Source organism: Diadema antillarum, unplaced genomic scaffold (assembly GCF_040938485.1).
Source record: "Diadema antillarum isolate AM-2024a unplaced genomic scaffold, OU_Dant_1.0 seq00000566_RagTag, whole genome shotgun sequence".
NCBI lineage: Eukaryota > Metazoa > Echinodermata > Echinoidea > Diadematoida > Diadematidae > Diadema > Diadema antillarum.
In genome coordinates this window covers 770,387-796,257 of record NW_027271505.1, presented here as the reverse complement: position 1 = coordinate 796,257, position 25,871 = coordinate 770,387, and the positions used below count along the sequence as shown (strand labels likewise).

General features: G+C 37.5%; 1 protein-coding gene across 1 annotated transcript; it reads left to right on the top strand.

Moving 5' to 3' along the window:
* Window positions 1-39: 39 nt before the first annotated feature.
* LOC139735232 (protein Skeletor, isoforms B/C-like) lies at window positions 40-25,130 on the top strand. Its single transcript, XM_071645986.1, has 15 exons — window positions 40-136; window positions 9,148-9,309; window positions 9,937-10,012; window positions 10,740-10,857; window positions 12,666-12,837; window positions 14,413-14,485; window positions 15,491-15,686; window positions 16,706-16,945; window positions 18,347-18,482; window positions 22,207-22,320; window positions 22,918-23,094; window positions 23,832-24,025; window positions 24,397-24,424; window positions 24,691-24,863; window positions 25,017-25,130. The coding sequence occupies exons 1-15, from the start codon at window positions 88-90 to the stop codon at window positions 25,128-25,130; spliced, it is 2,022 nt and encodes a 673-aa protein (XP_071502087.1). The 5' UTR covers window positions 40-87.
* Window positions 25,131-25,871: the final 741 nt, after the last annotated feature.

Genomic DNA, 25,871 nt, shown 5'->3' with positions numbered 1-25,871 from the left:
GTGACACAGTTTAGCATAGCTCCTTTATTCTATGGTGGCTTTCCATTTCGAAAGATTCGTGAACCGGTATCTTTTAATCATCACAGAATGTCGACTTGGTGTTTACTTCTCACTGTTCTCATACTGAATTTATATGGTAAGTAATAACTACTATACCACTGTTTGTGCTCGCCCGTTTACACTATATACTATAATGTGTTTACGTATAATCCAACATACGTTTGGTTCGCTAGTCATTTTGGATCTATTCTGCCCTAGGTCGGCATTGGATCCTTCTCTGCGTTTAGAATATCAGCTAAAATCAGGCGAACACGACGGTACTACAATCAACCAGCTTCATATACAAGAGATACTGCGCTTTACAACAAACGATTATACACACGCATGAATAACACATTGCTAATATCGACGTACTCAATGAATGATTAAAATGCAGACGATATATCAATGCACATAATAATCAGTATGATCAGACGCCAAGCTAAGTATCGCGCGTCATTTCTCTGTCAAAATCATCGCTTAATACTCGCTCGCTCCTCATCACAACCATCTTCTGAAGTCTCTCGAAGCACAGATCTAATGGTGATTTTCTGTATTATGTTCCCAATCCTTCTTCGTGCAAATATGCTCAACAGTAATTCAAGAGTCTCCTTAAAAATCATATATTTCAGTATATTCCTCGTTTGTTTGTCTTCTCTTGTCAACTCTACACGTATTTCGATTTTTCATTAATGTGATGTTTGTGTGTACATGACGTATGTTGTGTTACACACAGCGCTTTTGTGCCTAGTGGTGTAGGTATGCCATATGGCGCCACAGAGCTACAGTATACTATAGTGTTTTTACCTTGACCTTTATCCGAGATTCTGGAGTCTTCTTCTTGTCGGTAGTCTAGCTGCTTCCTTCAACCTTATAGATTCTTGCAGCTGTCAAATCGAGCTTCCAGTTCTTCCTCATCTGGTTTAATATCATTCTTTCTTCTCTCATCCTTTCTTTCCCTTTCCTTTTCTTGCTGAGTATAATGTTTAATCTATAGCCGTTTACTTGGCTCTCGTCTGTGATCTCCGAATAGACCAATTCGAGGGGCTTCAAGTATTCCTAACAAAAGATAATTAGGCAAGAGTTCCATAATGTGCCCTTGCTAAGCGTTATAAGTAACATGAATAAGTTTAGGTGGCTTTAGGATCAGGATTAGAGTTTACTCAGTTTAGGATTAGGGTTAGGGTTAGAGTTAGGGTAACATTGATCTCGGTGTCCTAGGGAAATGCGGACTTCAGAGGAAGCTCATACAATGTATCTGTATAACAGTGGGGGTACATAATGGAAGTCTTTCCGATAATTAATGCACTGACATAGCAACGCGCCTGGTTCATTACATAAGCCACTGAAAAGTGTTTCATATACTTTTGGACCCCCGCCCCCTCCCCCGTTATGGCCGCGTACAAAGTTACAGCGCTCCTGAAGTCGGATTCATCTATAGTCCCCTCTACACATGTATGGGGAACTGAAACGTTGGCTTGCCCATCTCGGTCGAGCCTGGTCTGATAATCACCAATGAAATGCATTTGGAAACGTTCTCTGGCAGAGAATTCCAATCATTTTATCATTTGCTGGATGAAAGTTTCCGGTCTTTGCTAGGTATTGCATCTGTTTTGGCGAGATTGAGGCTATCATATAGATGACCCTGAGAGTACTCTTTGAAGGGATTATGTTGTGAAGTTGAGCGTGACACAAAAATATTCAAAAATATTCAAAAGAATGATCCAGGAATCCATTCAGAGGATAAACTAAAAAATCTGTGGTAAAGTGACTAGCAATCAAAACATTTCTGAGCACCAGGGATGGGCATTCTTTTATGCTAAATCATAGCTTCCAACTAATGAAAGCGATCAATGGCAGCTAACCGCTTCCGGTTGTGTAATATTTCTTTTTTTATCACTTCCTCTTTAATAATCAATATCCAAGGTTGTATTGTGTGTTTGTGTTTGCTTAACTTTTCCATATACGGCAGTTGTACTCTAGGCTGCATTTTAAGTAGTTCCACGGTATCAGCATTTCTCATGAATATGCACATTTATTATGATGATCGCAGTGTGCAGATTTTAGGACTTCGATTTGTTAAATGTACGGGTAGAAAAAAAAATGCATGTTCGCACATTACATGCACAACGTTTTCATTTCCGTTAAGCCTAGCTGTGAATCATAACTTGTTGTTCAATTTTTGGTTATTGCACAGAGTTTGTAGTAATTAAAGACCATTGCTAGTCCTCCTATAATTGATATTCCTCTTTCTGATTGGTCAAAGGTCTGTGTGTTTCAATAAGAACCGAGACACCGTTTTACCTTCTCCAGCAATACTGCTGTGTTTGGGTATATAACCCAAAGAGATCATACGGTATGATTTCAAAACGAAAGGAGACATACAGAATCAACAGCGAGACAACATTGGGAAGGGAATTCTAAGACTTTGAATCAGGAAATCAAATACCGTGCCGTCCCTCTGTCGTCTCAAAATATATAAAGACGTCATATATTTACACAGGGGGGTGAGACCTCCCTGTCTCACCTCCCTGATTTACACGCACGAGGAGTTAACAAGAAGACAAGGAAGATTTGAGTGGCGTGAGAACGTTTCATCCAATATCGCACCGATTTTCATGATAGCATTTAAATCCAAAATTAAAGACCACACTGATTGACGAAATTGAATGAGGTTACCTGAAGGAAAGCCTGAAAATCACAAGTGTTATACAATGTACTTCCACTACAGACATGTTTCGAGGAATGACTCATGAACTTGGGAAAAAAAAAAACCAACACGGCGAGTTTTCTAGTAAAGCATCCTCCAAGACTGTAAGCCAGGTCGGAGTTAGCTCATTACATTGGTACACTTATATTTACGATTGACCTTTCCGGTTTTTTTTTTTTCTATCAGTCGGTTAGGGGTACTTCACTCGTTTTCAGAGCGACATGATGCATATAATTCATCAATCCTGCTCAAACAAAGAATGAAGTTGCGTAGACAGATGACCAGAATGATCCGTCAACTAACGTTTGGGAGAGCATCCATTTTATTATTTTGCATTGAATGTATTAACAATCTATTTCCATTGATATTGCCAAATACAACTTTTTCTGCCAGGTGGATGTGCTGGCAAGCAGCATAAGAATTCCATGAATAATCATTTCATCACAGATGCTTATCACAGTAAATCTAAAAACCATGTACGAATAACATTTTTTCTGCTTATGCGCTAAGCGGAACTGCTAACTGGTTTGTAGGACGTTGACTGTTCACATTCAAGAAAAAGCAGTCTGTCGGTTTGACAACCGATGCGCACTTCTGCGCCGGTGATTGTGATGAGTCCAGGGCCCCGTTGCTAGAAACTTTGCGTTTAAACGCAACTTGCAACTGATTGTCACTGGCCAATCAAAATCATTGTTGCATGCATGTCTTCTTAATAGGGCAGACCCTGAGCCAATCAGAATGGTTGTTTCAAAATTAGCAATTATGTGCAATTGATTGCAACTTTCTTGCAACGGGGCCCAGATTCGTCCCGCATGCAGTCCTAATTGTATGACACTGACCCTGCTGTCAAACAATTATTTTGATCTTCATCTAATGATACTAATTAACACTTCTCATTTTGCTTAGGTCATTTATGACTTTTTTTGTTTATCAATAAGACAATTCAGATGTTTGGAATAAAGAGTCTGCTGCCACAGCCCACAGCAATCATGAAGAAGAATCAATGTCTTTAATGACTAAATAAGTCATGGTCTAACGATGATGAACTTGCATTGATCTTTTTTTTCCAATCCATCATTCTCTATTTCTCCAGGCGGAATGATAATACGTTGAACTTGGGACCCGGATGGGGAAGAGAAACAGAGAGACACAACAATGAAATACATTCTTTCTCTCTTTCTTTTCTTCGCTGTTTAAACAGCGTATTCATTGAAGTCTGAAGATGATATTCTGTTCAAGTTGAATAGATCGGAGTGCTGATAGACCTGCTGAAAAAAAAAAACTGTACAGAATATGAAAATGGACCCTTATTCGTTGCACATCAAAAGAGAAGAATGTGTTCTTCAGAAAGAATTCTTAAGTAATTACGCCAATACGCTTGCCGAATACGCCCTGGCGAATACGCAAAAAAAAAAAAGAAAAAAAAATCATGTCTTCACAAATATACGTGATCATAGTACGGGGAGAGCTCCGTAGAGCTCCGTACCTGGCACTGTAGAGAACAGAGACATCTTTTTAATTTATAGTTTGTGTTCATGCGACAGACACTAATATCCCGGTATATGCACTGTCCCGCGTATTCTTGAATTGGAGAAGGAAGAAATAGCAAGCCAACTATGTGTGCCGCAAGCAGGTTAACTTCCTGAAAGTCGTTCACGCTATAAAGCTTCAGCGTTTTAAACTTTGATATCGATGTAGTTGCTGGTAACTTTTTAAGATGATTGTCACGGAAAAGGAAGTAAACTTCCAGACTGAGATTAAAAACCAGTGTACTAGTCATTCATATCTAAAGCAAGCATTATTCTGAAAGTGAAACGAAATATTATTATATTGTGGTAAAGTGGGCCTATGAATTTTTGTTGGATGATTGTGAACGTTGACAGGAAATGATTTTATTTTTCTGCTCTCTCTTCCTCAAGAATCCATACAGTATTGATGAAATTAACTCTAAAATTAAGGAGATCGACTCGCAAATATCCAAACCAGTCACCAATCTGGTATATAGGTAACAATTTTGGTGGTTGTCGTTTGGGCCTACAAGGCAATAAAATCAATAGGATTATGGAATTTCATGATTTCAACTAATGATTGATTTCTCCTGGTAGATGATAAAATACAGTAACACCGATCTCCTGGTCTTGCGATTCAAGGATGACGAGGACAGTTTCTGTCGTAGAATAATGGAACACATATCAGTACAGTATTATGTGGCGTATCACATTGCAGGATATATCAGCGCTTTGTACAGATCACTTGTCCAGAACACCAGCGATCTTGTGGCGGCGTTATCAAGCATGAAAAAGAGGCCAGTCTACTTTTTTCATTCTCTCTGAAAGTGCTGGAGTTGAAAAGGTTTCGATTCCATTTCAGTACAGTTGTATTTCTTTTAACAACCTCTCAATGGTATGTACAGTGATGTGTGATAGTCACCGATAGGCCTATAAAGCATATTGTGGAAGTATGTCTGTGTTTGATGTGTAAAAATACCGATCTTAGGAGATTGGGGAAGAGAGATGTACCAATACCTGATTGAAAAAAAAAAAACACATTATAGAGAGAAAATTCAAACAAATTAGTGTTAGCTATACACAAAGTGAGTCGTTTTCTTTAATGGTGCATAGCCTTACTCTACAAAGCCACTGCAATGTATATGTACATGTGCAATACGTATAATTTCTATATATACATGTACCTTATTAACTGTGGAAGAGTAAGTGGAATATAAAAATTGTAATAATAGCAATAATAGTAATAGTAATAGTAGTAGTAATAATAATAATAATTATAACAATACAGTAATAGTAAGTGGAGTATGTGGAATTGTAATTATTAGTCATGAGAAATAAGTAGGGATATTGTAGGGATAGGGCTGGGGTCAGCTTTTTTCCACTTATAGATACATATTTTGACATTTTTATACAATGGAAAATTGACTATGAGCATGTGGTAACCTGAATTATTATTAAGGATCATCCACCTTTTTGTATATAGTTAATATAGTTTGCGTATGTGTTTTCTGCGCTTAAAAATGAACGATTTGTAGTGTGCATGGATATAGCTTACTAGTACTCAACTCTGCCCGTCATTTCTCCCCTTATTAATCAAAGAAATTTCTTTATGGTTATCAGACTTTAGAAAATAGTTCTCCAGCAAATATTCATGAAAATCAATTTATTTATTCGGACAGAAATAGAGCGGTTTTACAATAATCAATTCAAATGCCCCCATAGCGCAAAGTTTCAATTAAATCTTATGGCATTATACTGAAAACAATAGCTTTTAACAGTATAAAATGCGCAAAGTCATAGCGAATAAAGCAACTCCCGGCTCATCGAGTGTCTTTGATATGTTTACCAATACATACTGCATGATAAGGCAAAATTCGGCTGACTGATGAAGCCGCAAAGTGCAGCCAACCCGGAAGTCTTTGTAGGCAGACGTGACGTATAGTCGTTACCCGTGGAAACAGAGCAATAGTTCATTAATATTTAAGAGTGCTGGCAAGAATAATCGGCAAGCTGTTGTCGTTTTTTTCCCCCGTACAGATCTATAGGTTCAGACAGAAATACAATGTTTGGTATATGCCACTGAAAAGGTGGAATTCCCCATAATGTTCGGTATAATGGTAGCATTATTATCCCATGCAGAGGGAAGGACAGGACGGGGAGGTCGGAAGTCATTATAGAAAACCATGTACAAGTTCATTGACAGCTGTATATATAGACAACAAGATATACAAATAGAGAAATGTACATTTGTGTGTGTGTAGGGCTTTTCTAACGTCCTATGATATTTTGTTGCACGATCATTTGTATATTATCTGCATGTATTACACACACTCAGTCACACATACCCGCACATTATTATGACATTGCGTGTATGTGTGTACATATACCTTGTATGATTGTACTATCTATGCATAATTCTGAAAATACACGCGCACAATTTATCATAATATCTGCTCGTTACACTATTTGTGCGTGTGTTACGAAAATGATGTAGTCAGCTTGGTATTCAAATTAATTTTACGAGTGATTTGTATAAAAGCTCTGCGTCCCATAATAGCGCCACAGAATCTTCGCCATCTTGGCAAACAGTAAATTTTCCTTGTTTCCCTTTCTCTATCTTTCTTTCACTGGATGTCAGAAATAATTATGTCAAGAATAATTATCAACGTATAATTGATGCTGTTGTTGGTGATTATTGAGCCCAAAATTAGGCATTGGACAGGACTAAACGTTATTGAAGCACAATAATCTATTTGCTTTTCAAAAACGTTTTGGACATGACCGTGATGTGCGTTTGTTCCGCAGATAAACCTTGACCCACTAAGATACTTGGTAACACCCGTTTGCTGAATGCGAGGTGCCGTGAATTACTGTATACAAGTGACGTTTTTGTTCATGACGATTTGGAGATAATGAGATGCCTTCTGGATGCAAGTTTTTCGTGGATACTTTGGCCGCAGTCCACTGATTTTGGATCTGTGGTCAAGGACTCTCGTATTAATTAAGGATGGTCATTCTCTCTCTGTCACACACACACACTGACACAATGACACACAAACACACACACACATACAGAGAGTGAAGAGCTCAGAAAGTCACGTAAGGCCACTGATTACAGTTATCATTGATATTACACGTGAATCGTCTCAATATACCCTGCTAACTTGTCGTCTTTTTTTTTGGGGGGGGGGGGGGTAGGGATTAGGGAGAGGGGTGGTTATGACTCTTTTTTTTCCCATCGGGATATTTATTATTCTACATCAAACATACGGTATATATTCATCTAAACACATAATACATCATAATATTTCAAACAAAGCACTATGAAAAACAGGCAATGAAATATCGTGACTCAGACCATCATATCATATATATCAAGAGAACAGGTGTCTAAACAGACTCCATTTTTTTTGAAACACTAGCAGCTTATGATTACTTCTTACAATAAACTTTTCCTTCTCATAATATTCCCTTATATGCTATCTTAACATAAACTAAAACGAGGAATTATTCCTTTTATGTTACAAGCATAAATTTCATATCTCACAAGCACAGTAATACAATTCAATGCCGAATTGTTAATACCCCAAAAATAATTTATTTTCCGTTCTGAATGTTATTTCCAACCCTGCATTAACATTTATTCATTCTCTAACTTCAACGGACAATCTATAATCAACATTGACACTCACTCAAAAAATATATTGTAGTTTCAACGCACGCATTACAAAACAGACATTTTTTTTTTCTATTAATCATATGACTCTTTATGGTCACAGGGTTTCATCTATCTCTGGACTGACTTAAAAAAAAACCACCAACAACAAAAGGCGTGGTACAGGATTTCTGGAGTGGTTGCATGTCCACTAGACAGGACAATTGTCGTTCAGGTGACATGGTTTTTGAAACTAGTTTGCCTTTGATTGCTTTGATTACAAGACACATGTAAACACACATACACACACTGTGACACACACGCACTGACACACACACACACACACACACACACACACACACATGCATACATACACACACATACACTCACCCACTATAGACCGGCTAATTGACGTACACCATGTAGTTTTTCAAACCTTAGGTCTGTAGGTATGCAGACCTTCATAACAGTAAGTTATTCCTTACAATCAGATATCTTGCCCGATATACCAACAGCTAACTCATGTACACAAAATAATGCATACACTATATAGTAAACTTTCCTTTTAGAGAGAAACATGTCTCGAGGAGTGATATGCCTACTACATTCATGTTTAAAGATCACATTTACAAAATACAGTAGATATAAATCAAGCGAACTCAAAGTGAACACATTTTTTAAAGGGTCTGTCTTACTGAAGGAGACATTGCCCGCGACTAATCAGTCTCCGCGAAACGTGCAACTCGAAAGACAACAAATGGCTTAATTGTGCTCTCACCAAGAAGGCAACTCCACGGCCATTTCAGAGACGTTTCCATGAAATTAATTCGTCCGGTGTCGGACGATAGAGACGTCTCCGCAATGTCCTCACTAAGCTGCCAATGGGTCTCCGCAAAGTCACGGAGACCCCTCGCAAATAAAATTAGTCTCTGCGACTCGGCGGCGACTAAGAAGACGTGGATAGGACGTCGTGGAGACGTGTCTGCGACCAGCTGTGGAGACTGCAAAGAGACTCGATTTGCCACAAGATCACCAACTGTATAGTGTCTAGACCAATGAGATACCCACTTTTAGTATCATGAAAGCTTATGAAATTTGAAATGGTCTCATAATTATGTTACCAATCTTTCTAAGATAACAAAACAAATTAGACAAATCTCAGTGGTAACACTTAAAAAATCCCATTTGGCTTTTACTTTGCACTGCATTGTTTGTTTGTTCTATAATCCCTCTAGGAGGAGCTGTTAGTGCAGATGAGTATTATGGGAAGCTGATCGGGAGCTTTACCCGACGTGGGGATCGGCAGGAAGAACACCACAACGTAGAAGGATCGGTCTACGCCGTCGATGACGACACGCTACAGATAGTCGGTTTCAGCTACGACGGCCTTGGTCCGGGTAATCCCATAAATCAAAGTTGAAGTTCACTAATTGATCATGCTACTCTTGTTGATATAAGAAAAAAAAAATGATTCCGGTAAAATGTCAGTAGGAGTACTTATAGGAAAGAACGTCAGGTGTTTACTAAATTGCCTTCTTCTCGTAAAATTAGAAATACCGAACCGTAAGACGGAACGTTTTCCCTACCAAAGATAATGTGACGGCAAAATATGTTTGTTTTTTTTCTTTCTTTTACAGTCTAACTACACAGTGTCATGATGATATAATTCGACCAACTGGGTAAAATATCTCTAAAACGCAATGACGATGTAAAACCAATTCGATTGAGTTTGGTGAAATATTCGATGATTATGACATACATTGTACTTATTAAAGTTTGCAGTGAACCAACCTTAACAGCGAAGTAGCCGCGGTTACACTGGTAAGATATGGAGATCTTAAACACTATTTTCCCGTGTGAGTGCATCTATTATGCCGACATGAGAAGAAGTGCCCAAATGTGGTTAGATTGACAGTAAAATTATCTCTAAAACAGAAAGATAAAACATCGCCTCAGTAAGCGTTTAGCTGCGTTTCTCTCTGGCTTGAGTTGGTAAACAAATTTGCCTTTTTGACACCATATAGACGCCTTCTTCTACATCGGTACCGAAGGGAATCCATCAGCTAACGGCTTCATCATTCCAAAGGCACGGGGACTGGGGTGAGTATGGAGAGTTCAAGGACCAATTAACAACAAAACTTTTCATTGCTCACCATTGTTTTGACATTGTGTCAAACTGGAGCTATTCGGTTCAAAAAATTCGGATGGAAATTAATTCTACAATCAGTGTAAAACCGGATTTCTCAAACTCAATTTTCATCCAGACAGCAGTGTTAAGAGCCTTTCCTATATAGAGTTCATTTGACTTTCAGACACTGTAGCCTGACTGTCATTATGAATAGATATCATTCTTGTTAGCGACAGCACAATACGGTGAATACTGTGTGTGTGTGTGTGTGTGTTGGGGCGGGGGTGGTGCTTACATTAATTTGGACATCATCAGGTCAGTCAGCAAAAATTGCCCATTTTTAAGCCACCAACGCAGTGTCAATAACTCACCTTTGTGTATTTATTGTATATTCGGATAAACAACTGAAGAAACGCCACATAGGTATAACCAATGTAGTAATCATTCTTTATGCGAAGACTTTAACATATTTAAAGGTGAGCTGAATTTGCCAAACGCAACATACAACTAGTTATGCTTCTGCAAAATCCAATGGGATTTACAAAAAAAAGAACTTCACTTTCAGTGGTCCTCAAAATATTTGCATGCACATACAAATGCTGGGACGCGTATAATGTAGTCTACACATGCGTGCAATCTCCATTCATTTCCCATAACTAACATTTCAACGTGTTCTATTGTGATTCCCGCTGCATAAAGAAACGAGAAACTAGGAAGCTACAACAATGTGGATCTTGTCATCCATCTCGACACCAGTGTGGGACCAGCTAGCATCTCCCAGTACAGGTGGATCTCCGTCTGGTGCAGAATGGCCAACGTAAGAGTCCTCCAGAAAAGGAAGCCACACAACGAACTAAGAAATCAAAGAGGAATAAAACCCGAATACTATGAGGATTGAGATAAATTGCATACTAAGTAATATAGAAATACTTATAGTGCAATATATACGTAAAGTTTAAGGAAATTTCAAAAGATCCGCTCAAAAGTTGTGGATTTTAAATCATCAGCACCACAATCGCTGAATAGGAAAACTGCAGTAGTTCGTGACGTCACAGTGCAGCAGTTTATGACGTCACAATAAGGCGTAGATAAGGAGAGGGGTTTGTAGAGAATTGTTCTAGTATAATGAAAGAACACTTGGCCTATACCTCTTTCGAAAGGAAGGAAGATGATATTACACTCCTTATATAAGTAACACGTGGAAGAAACATGTACTTGTCTTAAAAAAAGAAAACTAAATTTTTTGTGAAACTGTTTGTAGGCCTACATTTCCATTGCATCGTTGTTTGTCTGTGACGTCATAACTTGTCGTATAGTTTTCTCAGTGAGCGATGGCGGCACCATAACCTTAAAATTAATAGTTCTTGAACGGATTGCCCGATTTTCGTCAAATTTCACAGACGTAAATGTAATATTTTTGCATTTTTCGACAGTATGTATTTCGGCTTCATTCTCTGTAACAAATAGTACGTGCGTATAGTCTTTCCAGCATAGAAAATTTGAAAAGCGCTGGTTAATATTAATGGCTTAAAATGTTGGCTGAATGACACCAAATGATATACAATTATCCTCCAATGCATTCCTTATGTAAAGTGTGCAATATTTTAATTTTCATGGGTCAGCTACAGATCATGTTGACAGAGTGTATGAGGGTCATTGCAATCACATAATTTGCTTACATAACTTGAAATGTGATACGTGCAGACAGCAGAAAAAGATAATGATGTTCCTTCATCTGACAGTGAACTCATAACATACCTTTTCTCTATAGGCTTTTCACATCAGCCTGATGAAAATCCAATGTCAAGATTTGTTCGAAATCTCAAATTAGAGCTCTTATTCATTTCCTTTTCACATCAGTTAGAAAAGAACTACCCAGAACATTTTTCGATCTACAATATTTCGGTATGTAGCGCGCAGTCAAAAGGATCGCTCGCAGGATCGATTGCACAATCGCCGACCTGCTGCAGTCGATTGCCCGTCACTCTAGACCTGATCAGAATGTATCACACTGAGGGGCGAACGTTTGCAAACGTAGCAAATTCTAGGGGATTTTAGGTTTCGCCAGGGTTCGTTGACAGTTGCAATCAAATTCATAAAGGGGGTATTTACTGAGCTATATACGAATGTTTGCGAGCGTAGTGAATTCTAGGGAATTTCAAGGTTTGTTATATAACAATTGCAATCAAATTCGTTAACAGTTCTCCTTGTCGTAAATGTTCGAAATTTCTTCGCGACAAGAAAAACTGTTCAAGACAATGAAAACTGTTTGCGAATTTTATTACAGCTGTTAACGATTTAGATTGCAACTGTTTACCAACACTGACGAAACCTGAAATTCGCTAAAATGAGCTAAGTTCGTAAACATTCGTCGCTCAGTGAGATATCCCTTTAAAAGGAAGTTCACATTATCAAATGACGAGCTATTGCGCCAAATCATTCCGCTATTTCCAAATTTCCAGAAATTCTCTTGAGAGGATCTTCCGAATTAGCCCGTTTTATTCAAATGCACATTATCAAATAAAAAACGGTTGATTTTCCGAATCAGAAATAGCACGCTGTTTCGGAACATCGGGCTGATGTGAAAAGGTCTAATGAACCGTCTACATCGTTTCCAAATTCAAGGCGAACTTTGCAGACGTGTTCATCGATAACAGCTTCACGGCTCCCGGCGAGTACTCGCTTGGTCCCCTTGGCTTTTCTCCCCGGGTTCACGGTGTAAGAGCTTCCGATGTCATCATCGTTAATTCCAAGCAGATCCGCTTCGAGGGGCTCCACTATGACGGGAACGGTCCTGGTACGTACGTAGGCTCCCGAAACGATATGTATAGGGTATACCTGGGCCCTGTTTTATGAAGAGTTAAAATTGATTATAGTGTATACATGTAGTTGATTTCAACTGTGAGTCTATGGCAGCCTGTGTGATAAGGAAATTTAAAATTGATTTTATCTTTTGATAAAACGGGGCCCTGACCTCATGCAGGATGAAGAAAAAATGCATTTTAAGAGATAAATTAAAATGAATGTGTTGATCTAAAATGATATTGTATGAGGTGGTGATTATCGTCTTAACCACTCTCAAATGTAGGTTTGCATGTAATACTAGTGTACATCAAAGCCAAACATGATTCCAAGTAGTATATTTTATTGGGAATTTTCCATTTACATTTAATATATATTTATATGTGTGAATGTGTGTGTTTATTAATGAAGAGCTAGCTTTCAAAAGGCGCTAAATCAACCATTTGTCAATGGATTTAGCGCCTTCTGGAAGCAAGCTTTGTTTATGTATAATACGGGAATCCAGTACAATAAACCAGTAGGACTTGAAAATACTTCAGTACAACGAAAATCGTATCTTTTATTTGAAATTTGACGCGAAATTCACTCGTCTGTTTGATTTCAGGGGGGCATTTCATGAAGCGTTGTGTCAGATATTTCGTCTGACAAAATGTTAAAAGCTACTGAAATCCTTGCATCTGATTGGTTGAGAGCAAATTTGTCCGACAAGTTGTCGGACAAAAATGTTTCATGAAATGCCCCCCTGATTATGCTCATACGGTCGACTAGGAGATAATTTGGTAGCTTTTCGCTTCTCATTCTCCGTTAAAACTCATTGTAGCATCCATTGAAAAAAACTTCAAAGACATGTCTACTAGTAAATAAGATTTGATTGATGCGTAGATGTCATGGTCATTTAATCATAGCTTCATTGTAAAAGTGTTTTCAAACCTACTGCGGATCAAAACATCCTATGATACTGTTACATAGTGATCATAACATAAGACAAAAAAGTCGTGGTCGTGATGTTGCAATTATACATAGCCCTTTAGATGATAGGTTACATAGCCCTTTAGATGATAGGTTACAGCTCGTTATTCCGAAGGCTCTTTATTCCTAAGATTCGTTATTCCGAAGGTTCATTGTTCCGAATGTCATTTTCGGATTAACCAATCTTAGGACTAACGAACCTTCGGAATAACACCACAAATTTTCGGATTAACGAACTTTTTCATTTTCGGTGTAACGAACCTGTAGGTATAGGGAATTTGCGTGTTTCGGATTAACGACCCTTCGGAATAACGAACCTTCGGAATAGCGAACCTTCGGAATAACGAACAGCACCCTAGATGATAATATGCTAACATTCAGAAAATCTATTCCTACTCCACAGCAATCCCTGTAAGTGCTTGGACATTATTCATAATTCCATCATCACTTAAATGTCTTTACAATAAATGTAGATAAATAAATGCAGTGTTCCCCATGGGGGCTTGCCACCTTCTGGATCTAATACCTACGAGCATCTGTCCTTTGAGTCACACGAGAAGAATTTAGCCGTATATATCATCTCATTCTCTCCCTGTCTCAGACGCGTACTTCTGGACGGACACCAGGGAGAGTCCAACATCATCTGGCACACGAGTACCACAACTTGGAGAAAGGTGAGCGCTGCATTTCCATCGTTTTCTTCTCCTAGCATTTAACTCTGACACAAAGCGCGGTCACTGACAAAAATTCGAGATCTTAAAGATCGCGATCTTTAACGTCTCGATCTCTTGCCAGTCCGATCGCGCCTTATTAAAAGAACTGTTATTTTGGGATTAAACCTGTTCTCTTTCCTCTGTTGGTAGCTTTGCCCGTTTTTCTTTCAGTTTACCACCCACTCCAGTTTGTTGGCATTTTGTCCACGTGCTGTCATTGTAGTCTTCGAAATTTGAGGGGCTTTTTTTGAATTAGTTTTGTCCTTAACCATGCTTGAATCTTATACTCTTCTGTAAAAAATAATTCTACAATATTTAATATCAATCAAAGAAAAAGTCCATCTTCATAGACATGTGCATTGAGTGAATGCAACAATATTGCTAGAACAGTCACTATCGTTGTTATTGAGAGTTTGAGTAAAATCGGACAATCCGTTCAAAAGTTATGAGTTTTTAAATTTCTGTTCGGTCACTGCTGGATGAGAAGACTACTACAGCTTGAAATATCACTCGTGTACAAAGATATAAAATTAAAAAATATAAAGAAAATCAGCATATTTTCACTTTTCTTGCATGATAAAAGAATACTTGACTTACTTCTTTCAGAAGGCGGTGGAATAACCGTTTCCCCTTAACATACTTAAGTGACAAGTCTAAGAAATGTGCATTAAAAAAAATTGTGAACTATTCTTTAGGCCTATATTTTCCTAATGTCGTTCTACGCATGTGACATCGTACACTGTAGTGATCTTCTCATCCAACAGTGACTTCGCAGATACATTAAAAAAAATCATAACTTTTGAATGGATTGTGAGATTTTTCCACATGTTTTTACTGACGTATTCTACTAATATTGCTGCATTCGCTCAATCCACATGTACAATGTATGCAGGCGGACTTGTCCTTTAAATTACTTTCTAGATCATAAGCCCTGTGTAAAAATGTCTTCCTCTCTCGCTATTACAGCCGAGCAACTAAGCTGCCGAGATACAACGGTGTGACGATCACTGTTCAGCTGCCCGGCTCCCTCACCGTGTTCAACACGAGGAATATCGGTTTGTGGTGCGTACTGGCCAGACAGAATTTCGGTCATCTCAACTTTCCAACAAGTCTGAAGTCGGACGGAGAAATAGTCCCCTTTATTGTTGCCGAAGATTCCGTGGTATGTGTCTTGCCTTTTTTTTTTTCAAGTTGAACTTTACTTGTCAAACCTCGTATACACCATGCAGTTCAGCTCTTGTTAGCTTTAGAGGGCTTAAAGGCATTATTTACCATTTGCAGATGAAACAAAAACCCAGCATTAGTGCTTCAAAATAGTTCTTGAATGTGAGTTAGGGATAGAAACAACCAATGTGGAAATTTGATTAAGTAAAGTCGATGTTAAGTATTGTTAAATATACAAAATGTGAACAATAGCTAGGATAGAAATGTTTCCAGACTAAACCGTCTATAGTTATGGTTTATTGAGAAAAATACAGATATTTATATTTTAGGCTTTGTCACAAAAATCTTATATGATAGATGTTTTGTGGTATAAAAGACCTACACACATTAAACGTCATATCTTGATTTTCTTTTTTAAATCACTGTTCAAAAAGGTAATCAGGGCCTTTATGAGGTAGGGCTATGTCAAAGCAAGCGGCAAACTATCGGGCTAGCAGCAAACATGTTCATATCTGGTTCAGATGTGCAAGAAGAGCTAGACTTTGTAAGATTGTGTATTGTCTCAAGAACAGGCATTCGACATCTTCGTTATGACGTTTTCTGTTGTTTCACTCTATAAGTAATATTTTTGTAGCAGTCTCGTGGTGTTGACTGAGTTTTCTTGATATTTGTTGATTCTTGTTCCAAAATAATTAAAGAGGTATGTCCGTAAATTTGCTCGTAGTCCAGTAATATCCCACCCATTCAGTCACCCTCAGCTACAGGACAAACATAGAGTTACGCAGTTCTGCGAAATAGTTTCATCTTTCATCATATTGTTCAGTAAGTGGTATCAAATGTTATTTCCGTGTGACTTAAGGCGACACCAATTTGGCTGAACGGCATAATTATTATCTTTTATCGGCACACTGTTTACCGTCCATCCGTCATAACCTAACATCAGTCCTACACAATGCATTACCAAACACGTGTTTACAATTATTAATAGACTCGAAATCCTTTCTCTTTCTCGTGTAGGAATATGACAATTGCATGGAACTGTCGCCCGACAGATTCCAGGTTAGCTGGTCTGTAACTGGGGACGAGGTTACCTTCCGCCTGTCGAGTCGCGAACCGTTTGGTAATTACATGTCCTTTGGTCTCAGCGGCTCGGACTCGGAGACACAGATGGTCGGCTCGGACGTCGCCGTGGCCTGGGTGGACATTGAGACCTCCATGGCAAGAGTCGAAGACTATTATCTCTCTGCCCGAGGACAGGTAACCTTAACACTACGTATATTTAATGCGTGTAATGATTAAAAAATATAGGCCCTATCTTTTTATGCATCGTGGTTGGTCAAAACGCGTCACATGACATGAAACTTTTTTTTCCACAGTGTGCACACGAGTGCAAAAAGATGAGCAACGAAAAATGATACTGCACGCACGCGCCAGCAACCATGATGTGCATACTGTAGTAATGTAGGTGCACTGCAAACGAAGTTTCTTTGGATATTGCTGAAATATTTCCAAATTCTGATCCGCGATTAGTGCCGATCGGTTACCGACACCGACATGCTGGCGGCCATTTGCACACCATTTGCAGACAGGTTGCCGAGCGCCTTGGCAAACGATTTGCAATCAAGAACATCCCGATTATACATCGGCGAATATAAGCGGGAAAGTTGTCAAATGATAAGCAGCTTTTCGCGGACTTGGTAAAAGACTGCTAGTGATTGGTTGCTGAATAATGATGATGGTCGTATTACACTCCGTAATTTAAGGGCTGATTTCACGGAGTACGTGAACGATTTGTGAAGGAAGGAATTGTAAAATGCAACATTTGGAAAAATATTTTCTCCGAATGTGTTCCGACAATGAAGCCGAAAACCATTTTTACGCAGTTTGTGCGAAGTTCTCACGACGTATAGTTATGCACGAATGTCGTGTGTACCATTGCTTAAGTACAACCAGTTACGAACGCGAAGAACACGCGACGGAAATGTGAACAACGAAAATTTTTCAGTAATCATGGGGAAAATGTTTCCAGGGAGAGTTGATAGCTGTCTTGAGTTAAAGTTTTTCTCTTTCCTGTATTTTTCCTTTCTTTCCCTTTCATTTCTCTGTTGCGTGTGTATGTATGCCGACAGTTTTTCTGAGGACCTACTTAACCCCTTCAAGCATGTATTTTTTTTTTAGGTTCCCACACACATCACCTTAAGTTATAGACATAATTTTGGCAGAAGCATTTTAATTGTATTCTGTGATTTTTTTTTCTCTTAGTATATCATAAATTTAGTTCTCTTCAGGTTTTTAAGATTGTTGCTACTCCAAAGATGAAGTGATATTTTTGTTTTCTTTATACAAGACCTTTCCGCGCTATTTGAAAGATAGTCTTTGGAGGCGCAGGGGAAATTCCAGACATGCACTAACAGTGAACTGGCTTATTGAATTGAAATTCCCTGGCATGGAGCTAATGCGCATGCAGACTGAATTCCAAGTATCAAAACCTATCAAACAGGAACCCGTGCCCTGAATGAGCATAAAAGGGTCACTTTGAATTAAAAGGAAAGAATCCATAAATGTGAGTACATTTCACAGATTACTCAATCAGTGAGAACTTATTAGATTCAAGCTGTTCAAGAAGAGTTACACATGTATCTTTAATCATTGCTGCAGTGTGTCACTAACACCGGAAGTGGTGCTTGTCCCGACGTCACAAACCCAACCACAGGAAGTGATGACGTGACTCTATCTGGTTATCACACGGAGGATGCCATCACACACATTACGTACAGGCGACCACTGAACGCAAGTTAGTACCATCAATGTTCAGTGTTGTCACTTTCAGTGTGTTTTCAGTTTAGGTTGTTCCCATATTTCTCAATAATAAGCATTTGCTAAACATGGCACACACACACACACACACACACACACACACACACAAATGCATAATATGCACAAAAGGATTTTTTTCATCTGTCAAACTAAAAAAAAAGAAAGAAATATGTAGTAAAAAAAATACATTAATTGCCATTACATTGATATCGCAGATTAGAAAGTGTGCCCCTAAAAAAAAAAAAAAAAAAAAAAAAAACTTTGCAAGTGTGTGGGGTGCATAACGAAATATATCACCCCTGTATATATATATATATATATATATGCGTGTTTGGTTTGGGTATTTCATTTCATTTTCATTTCATTTTCATTTTATTGTTTCTGTATGGTACAATATAATCAACTCTGATCACTTTCAGAAATAAACACATGATTCATAATAATTCATGGCTGATTTTGCACATGACAGGTAATCAATCATTGTGACAAAGAACGAAGACATAATAATAATAAACAAAAAAGTCAAGGTACCATACAGGAGGATCCCCAGTAAGCCGAGCTTGATGTTGGGGCCTCATACACAGATAAATAAATAAACAGTTTCAACCAACTATCGGTTTACTTAACTACAACAAGACAAACTAGTTTTACACAGCAAAAACAGTTACACAACAAAACATACACGGACATGTACGCAGGTGATGCTAAGAAAGAAAAACAAAGAAGAAGGGGACAGCGATAATGAAAGATGGTGAGAAAGAACAGGAGAGAGAGAAATAGACTCCTCGTTCACTGTACAATAACACACTGTGCAAATACAACACTATTGCAGGTGCATTCACCCTGTTGCCAGGTAACGGCTGGGTGTAGCAACGTACGGACCAATTACTTACATCTGTGTGATAAAAATAGAGAAACATTCCATGGCATGCCTACAACAGAAGGCAGAGTACAACATAGAATGAAGATGCTTCAAGTAACAAAAGAAATTCATGTTTTGGATATGTTAATTAAGTCACTGATATTTAGCAACAAGCATATGTTTAACAAATCTTTTAAAGGAACCAATCGTGCGAATTGCACGGGACTGAGATGGTAAAGAATTCCATACACTTCCGCTTGTCGAGTCGCGAACCGTTTGGTAATCACATGTCCTTTGGGCTCAGCGGCTCGGACTCGGGGACACAGATGGTCGGCTCGGACGTCGCCGTGGCCTGGGTGGACAGGCTTTATGGATTTATTTTTTTTTATGTTAAAATCCATTTTCAACAATAACTTCGAGTATGCCTAGCATTAGAGTATATATTTGTATGTACTGGCCTGGCAGTGTACCTTACTCATTTCTTAACTCATTTAATTTAATCCTATTTAACGATTTCTTTTAAATTATTTTGGAACAATGTTATTCAGCTACAGCAGACATAAGTTACAGTGTTTTAAAACCGAATAAGTCTACTGTGTCGACAATACCTCTTTCCACGTTTTCCTCAATCTTCTTTCTCCATCTATATTGATTTATCGACATATGTATGTATATATATATATATATATATATATATATATATATATATACGTGCATCTGCCCATCCATCTATCCCAGTATGCAATCACTCTCATTTCTGATTTTACCGATCTATCTATTTATCGATTTATCAAGTTTTATGTCTGCCCATCTATCCCTGTGTGAAGTCACACTCATCAATGATTTTAATGATAAACTACTTACTAGTATATGATATTATGAATATGAGCTTTCATAGATAAGGAAATAAAAAGTGTTTTATATTGTTGCTGATGTCTGAGAAAAGACTTGTTGAAGTACAGGTAATGACAGAGCACAAAATAGATATAAATGAAAATAATGGATTGTCATGATTTAATTGTGTTTGAATGAAGACACATAACTGAATGCATCATTGGCATATTACTCCTGGATTTGTCATCCTTGATATCATTGTAATTAATTAGCCACTGATTGAATGACCAGATTTTCATTTTGATATAGGTGGCTCCCATAGATATAGGGTACATACAGGTAATATGAGACTATTAAGCTCATTTGCATAAATGGCATGAAGATGCATACAGAGAAACCCATCAAACTTTGTTTTTGGGAATTAGCAACTATTCATCCTTCCTTTTATATAGCATTTGCACCAATCAAATATTTTTGTTGACAGTTAATATGCAAATTATGACATCATCGCAGAAGTCTCATATTACCTGCATGTGCAGGTAATATGAGACTGTGCATGGTAGACATTGTGTCAATGTTAAAACGACAATCTTATGTCTTAAATTCATGACTTTTTTCTATTGGTGTTGTTTGACTATTTGATTTTAATAGATATCATATGAATATTATCTAAAACTGAGACAAATAACACAATTTTAAGCCAAAAATTGATTTTAAGCGTGAAACGCCATTTTCCGTGTGTTTGTACACAAATCTCAGAAATTCTCAAATTTGACGCCGACATGAGATTTCATTACCGACATGAGATTTCATTACCGACATGAGATTATTACGTAAAGGTCTTTTACTTTTATTTTTACAAAATAGGTATCAAATGTTGCACAAAAGTTCAAAGAAAAAAAGATAATCCTGACGGGCATTTTATTATATCTTATTATTCTTCTTTTTTTTTTTGCAACTGAGCTAGGCCTGGCCTAGCTCAGTTGCAAAAAGAAAATTGAATAAAAAAATAATAAAAACCGCGGAAATATCACACAAAACGTTGAGACCCCAGTCTTTTATGGTTAAAAGTATGAAAATTGTGAATTCAAATGTTTGAAGTAATCGTGTACAGTATCTAACACATATAAAATAACACTTAAACTAAAGATTATAGCACACACAAATTAATTGTGGCATTAATTTGGAAGCACCCTACCTAAAGTACACAAATATTAATTTACATACATGTTCATATAGCTGTGTGTTGTACTTTGTGATACATTTTTTATATACTTTGAATATAAAAAACTGTCAGAGAAGAAAATGAGGTATTGTGATGTTGGCTTCTATCTAATTAGGCAAGTCAGTTGAAATCAGAGATGTCAATAAAACCTGTCCACCATATTGACGTCTCATATTACAGTTGTACCTGCAGCTTGTTGGCCCCTTTGAAGCCATATAACACATATTTAGTACAGTACATAGACCAAAACACACTTTCTTTGGTTAAACCAATCAATGAGCTTACGTAAAATGCAAAGAATTGATTTCACACACAATAACTTTACTTACACCAGTGTAATTGGTGAAATGTCAAATCTTATATCAAGGCTAAAAAATACTGTAATTTTTACATATCTTTTCAGTATTTGGTGATATTCTCACCAAACTTTCAGTCAGCGAGCAGGAAAATCATCAAGAACTAAGCACAGTGATGATATAAAACTATAGATGGTGCTATATGCATTTTGGAAGTGGTTCAGGTGGACTAATAAGGGTTTTTAAGTCACGCGTGCCATATTACCTGCAGTCTCATATTACCTGCATGTACCCTAGATGATGTGTGTGTGTTTTTTTTTTTTTTTTTTTTTTAGAGTCAGTCATGGTGCAGTTTTGTATAAATCACAACTTAGTAAAATGATGATTTAATTGATGCATAGTCATGAATGAATGACTGTTCTGTTGCGATGTGATCTTGATTTATTGTACTATTGTTTTAATGTACATTTACTTATTTTTGCAGCTGATTCATTACTTGATAAGTCCATTTTGCTGACTGGACCCCAGTATGTTAGCTGGGCCTTGGGACCGGTCAATGATGTCGGACTGGCTACTTTCCACGAAGTCTGGGAACAAGGTAAAAATGCACTTATAATATTCTCTTATGATTTCATTTAGATATTGTTACAATCATTGTTAAAATATTTTTCCTTACATGTTTGTATATTCTTTATAATGGTTATCAAGCTTTAATCAGTACCCTATATTATACATACGTTAACATAATCATGTGTGTATATGTTTCAGAGGGTGTGTGAGTGTAGCAGATAAACAGATATTCACCACATTCGTAAGTGTATATTCCCAAAGTGGGACATTCAAGATCAATGCTGTTGGATTGATAAATATCTATCCATGCATATATTTATATATCAAATCCGTATTTAATGAAAAGACAGTTTTTGCGACTTGGCTGTAGCACACATTGCATTGATTAATATCATGATTGGTGATATGTTCATGAATTAATTTTGTAGATATTGGTCAACTTGCGAAAATGCAAATTGTGTACAATACAGTAATACAGTGATGTGCTGGTTTTACGTTCAAAAGTACAAACTCATGAATTTAGCACAGGTGTATATATGTCAATACTAGTATATGTATAAATATACTGGGTATCCCTTGTCAGTGAAACTACTTCATTGTTGCATCCATTTTCTTCTCCATAAAGGAAACAAGCAAATCGATTTCAGTGACACGGGTTTGACCTGCCCGGCGTTTACGGCGACCACCGACAGTGGCGGCGTAGAACCTTTTGACGTCCCCGAGATCAAAGCGATGGAGAACACAACCTTCCGATGTGATATCGGGCAGGCAGGGGGCCGGAGAGGCTACCAAGGAATAACAGGTGTGATTTGTTAGGAATCAATCACACTTACATAAAAAGACTTTAAATTGTCTTTTTTTTCTGCAGCATTATATTTTGCTACATTTTTTCCTCATAATGAAAGAGCACTTAGTTTGGTTCATTCAGAAGGCACGGGGAATAATATTGCCCTCAATATGTCAGAAACAAGTGGAAGAAATGCTTACTTTGCAGTAAAAAGAAAAAAAATGTGGGAATTCTCTGTATACTCTTTTATTGTTATTCATCTGTGACATCAGGAATGGTTGACTTTACCAAAGTATTTTACTGATACTTCCGCATTAACTCAATCTGTATATCATATATATATATATATATATATATATATATATATATATATATATATATAATTATGCATATATTATAATATATACATGTATATGTATGTATATTTTGGGTTTCATTTTGCATAAAGTTTAAGGACACGTTGATGAAAAGATATAAGATGGATCCTCTAAGACTGTCATGGAAAGAGATTGGCAAAGATTGAAATATATTTGCTAACATATGACTCTGGAAGTGAACATCAAGGATACATTGAGAAAAATGTGAAAATAATCTCCTTTCTACTCACATTCTCACAATCTATGATGCAATAGATTGCTATGAAATGCTATGTATTCATACAGTGATAACAGATTGTCATCTTCTGCAATAGCAAGTGAACAAAAAATTATCTTATTTAAGCATTTTAATATTTTCTGGATTTTATTTGCCAGGTTCTGTTGGATGGGGTATCGCCTGGTACATTGACGGGAACCTCATTCCGGAGATTACAGTGCAGAGGGGCCAGACGTACACCTTCGAAGTGTACGGGGGTAATAACCCCAACCAATCGGCCTCCTATCACCCCTTCTACATCACCACCGATCCTGCAGGGGGTTACGCACAGCTCGGGGAGGCTGCTAGAGGAGTATGTCATTCTCAACTCAAATCAAACTTATACAGATTGTTTAACTTTTTTTTGCATACCTCAGTCTAGAATTATAATCATACATATACGGTGTATATAAAAATCATACCAAGTGATGATAATGTGATTAATACACAAGGACAGTGAATCAAATGGGATCTGTCAGTGTGTTTATTTGCTCCCACTTATTGAACCATAAATTATATAATGTGCAGCATCAGTTACCACGATTTGGCTGTATGACTTTTAGAAAGGCACAAAAATATTGTGCTTTATTTCTTGCATAATATATTTATATATATATCATCTTGTGGTGTTACTACAAACTAGGCAGTGGTTCAGATATGTTTCATATTCTTTTTTTCTTTCAGAATCATGAAATACTGGCGGGACCAGTAGGTGAGTATGTTTGTCTAAATCAATATCAGACCCATAAACATATTTCTGAATACTACAAACTGTGCAACATAATCCTTTAATTTGAGAATGATAGTAGTGACAGGGAGTGCTTTGTCCTAACCTAGTCATTTGCTAGTAAGCTGAATGGATTTAATCAAATGACAAATATGAGCAATGTTATGATCATTCATGATCATATTCAATTTACTGATAAATTTGATGTATCAATGGAATTTTTTCTTACCTCGATGTTCAATGTATATCAGAGGGTTCCTACTGCAGCTATGAAGATACAGCAAGCACTGGAAACCCCGACGATGCAAGCTCATATAGTGCGTACGTCGACTCGCTGGAGCTGACGTGTCCAGAGGGAGACAACGCGCCCGGAACTCTGGTGTGGACACCCGATGGCAGCACACCAGACACTGTTTACTATCAGGTTAGAATCCCCAATCCCCATCGCATAGAATTATTTGATCTTTACTTTTCATTGTGACTTTTGAATTATCCCTGAATTTTCCCCGAATCGGTAAACCTATAATGTAATGAAATTGACCTAATCTACATCTCTTTTTTTTTTTAATTTCTCTAGTGCTACACTCACCGCTTCCTGGGATGGAAGATCAATGTGTCCGATGCTACCAAGTGCACGCTCTCTCTTGTCGTCATGGTAATGACTTTGATCATCACTGGACTCACCATGTGAGGGCAGCATACTATGTCTACACCCACAGCTCTCCACCATTAACCAAAAGCAAACCAACGCTGAAGAATGCCACTGGCATTGTAGTCTCACACCACACACAAGAATGTGTTTAGCACAGAATACTGAACATAGAAGTAAAGCCTACACTTAATTGACTTGTGTCCTGTTGCATGAAAGATGCAATCAAACGTAAGTTAGAAAATCAAACGTAAGTCTCTAAATACTCAATTGTGATTGGCTGAAACCTGACTTATGTTTGATTTTCTGACTTATGTTTGATTGCATCTCTTTATGCAACAGGGCCCAAATCTGTTACAAAACTGTTCTTCTCATAAGTAACAAATGCAAGCTCATAATGGTGGACATTGTTGGTGTAGAATTAATGGCAGAGATATTAAAACTTCTTGAAAAAACACACATTTTCAGCTTTATAAAGAATCAAGAGTAAAATCCAGGGATAAACTCCTGGTTGGTAGCTTAAATTTCATCATGCTTCTCGGGTGTGCACTCTCATTTGTAAAAATTTGAGGGGTGGGCAAAAGAAGTAGGATATATTTATATCAAGACCATTTTGCTCCCCCCCCCCCCCCAAAAAAAAAAGTGTTTGAAATTCTTTAACCGTGACTTAACAGGGTCCTCTCAAAAATCCTGAGAGCTGGTCCTTGAGTCTTTAGGTGTACACCTGTTTTAGTCAAACACTGCAAACTTTGATCAATATGGATGTTCTAATGGTGGGAAGGA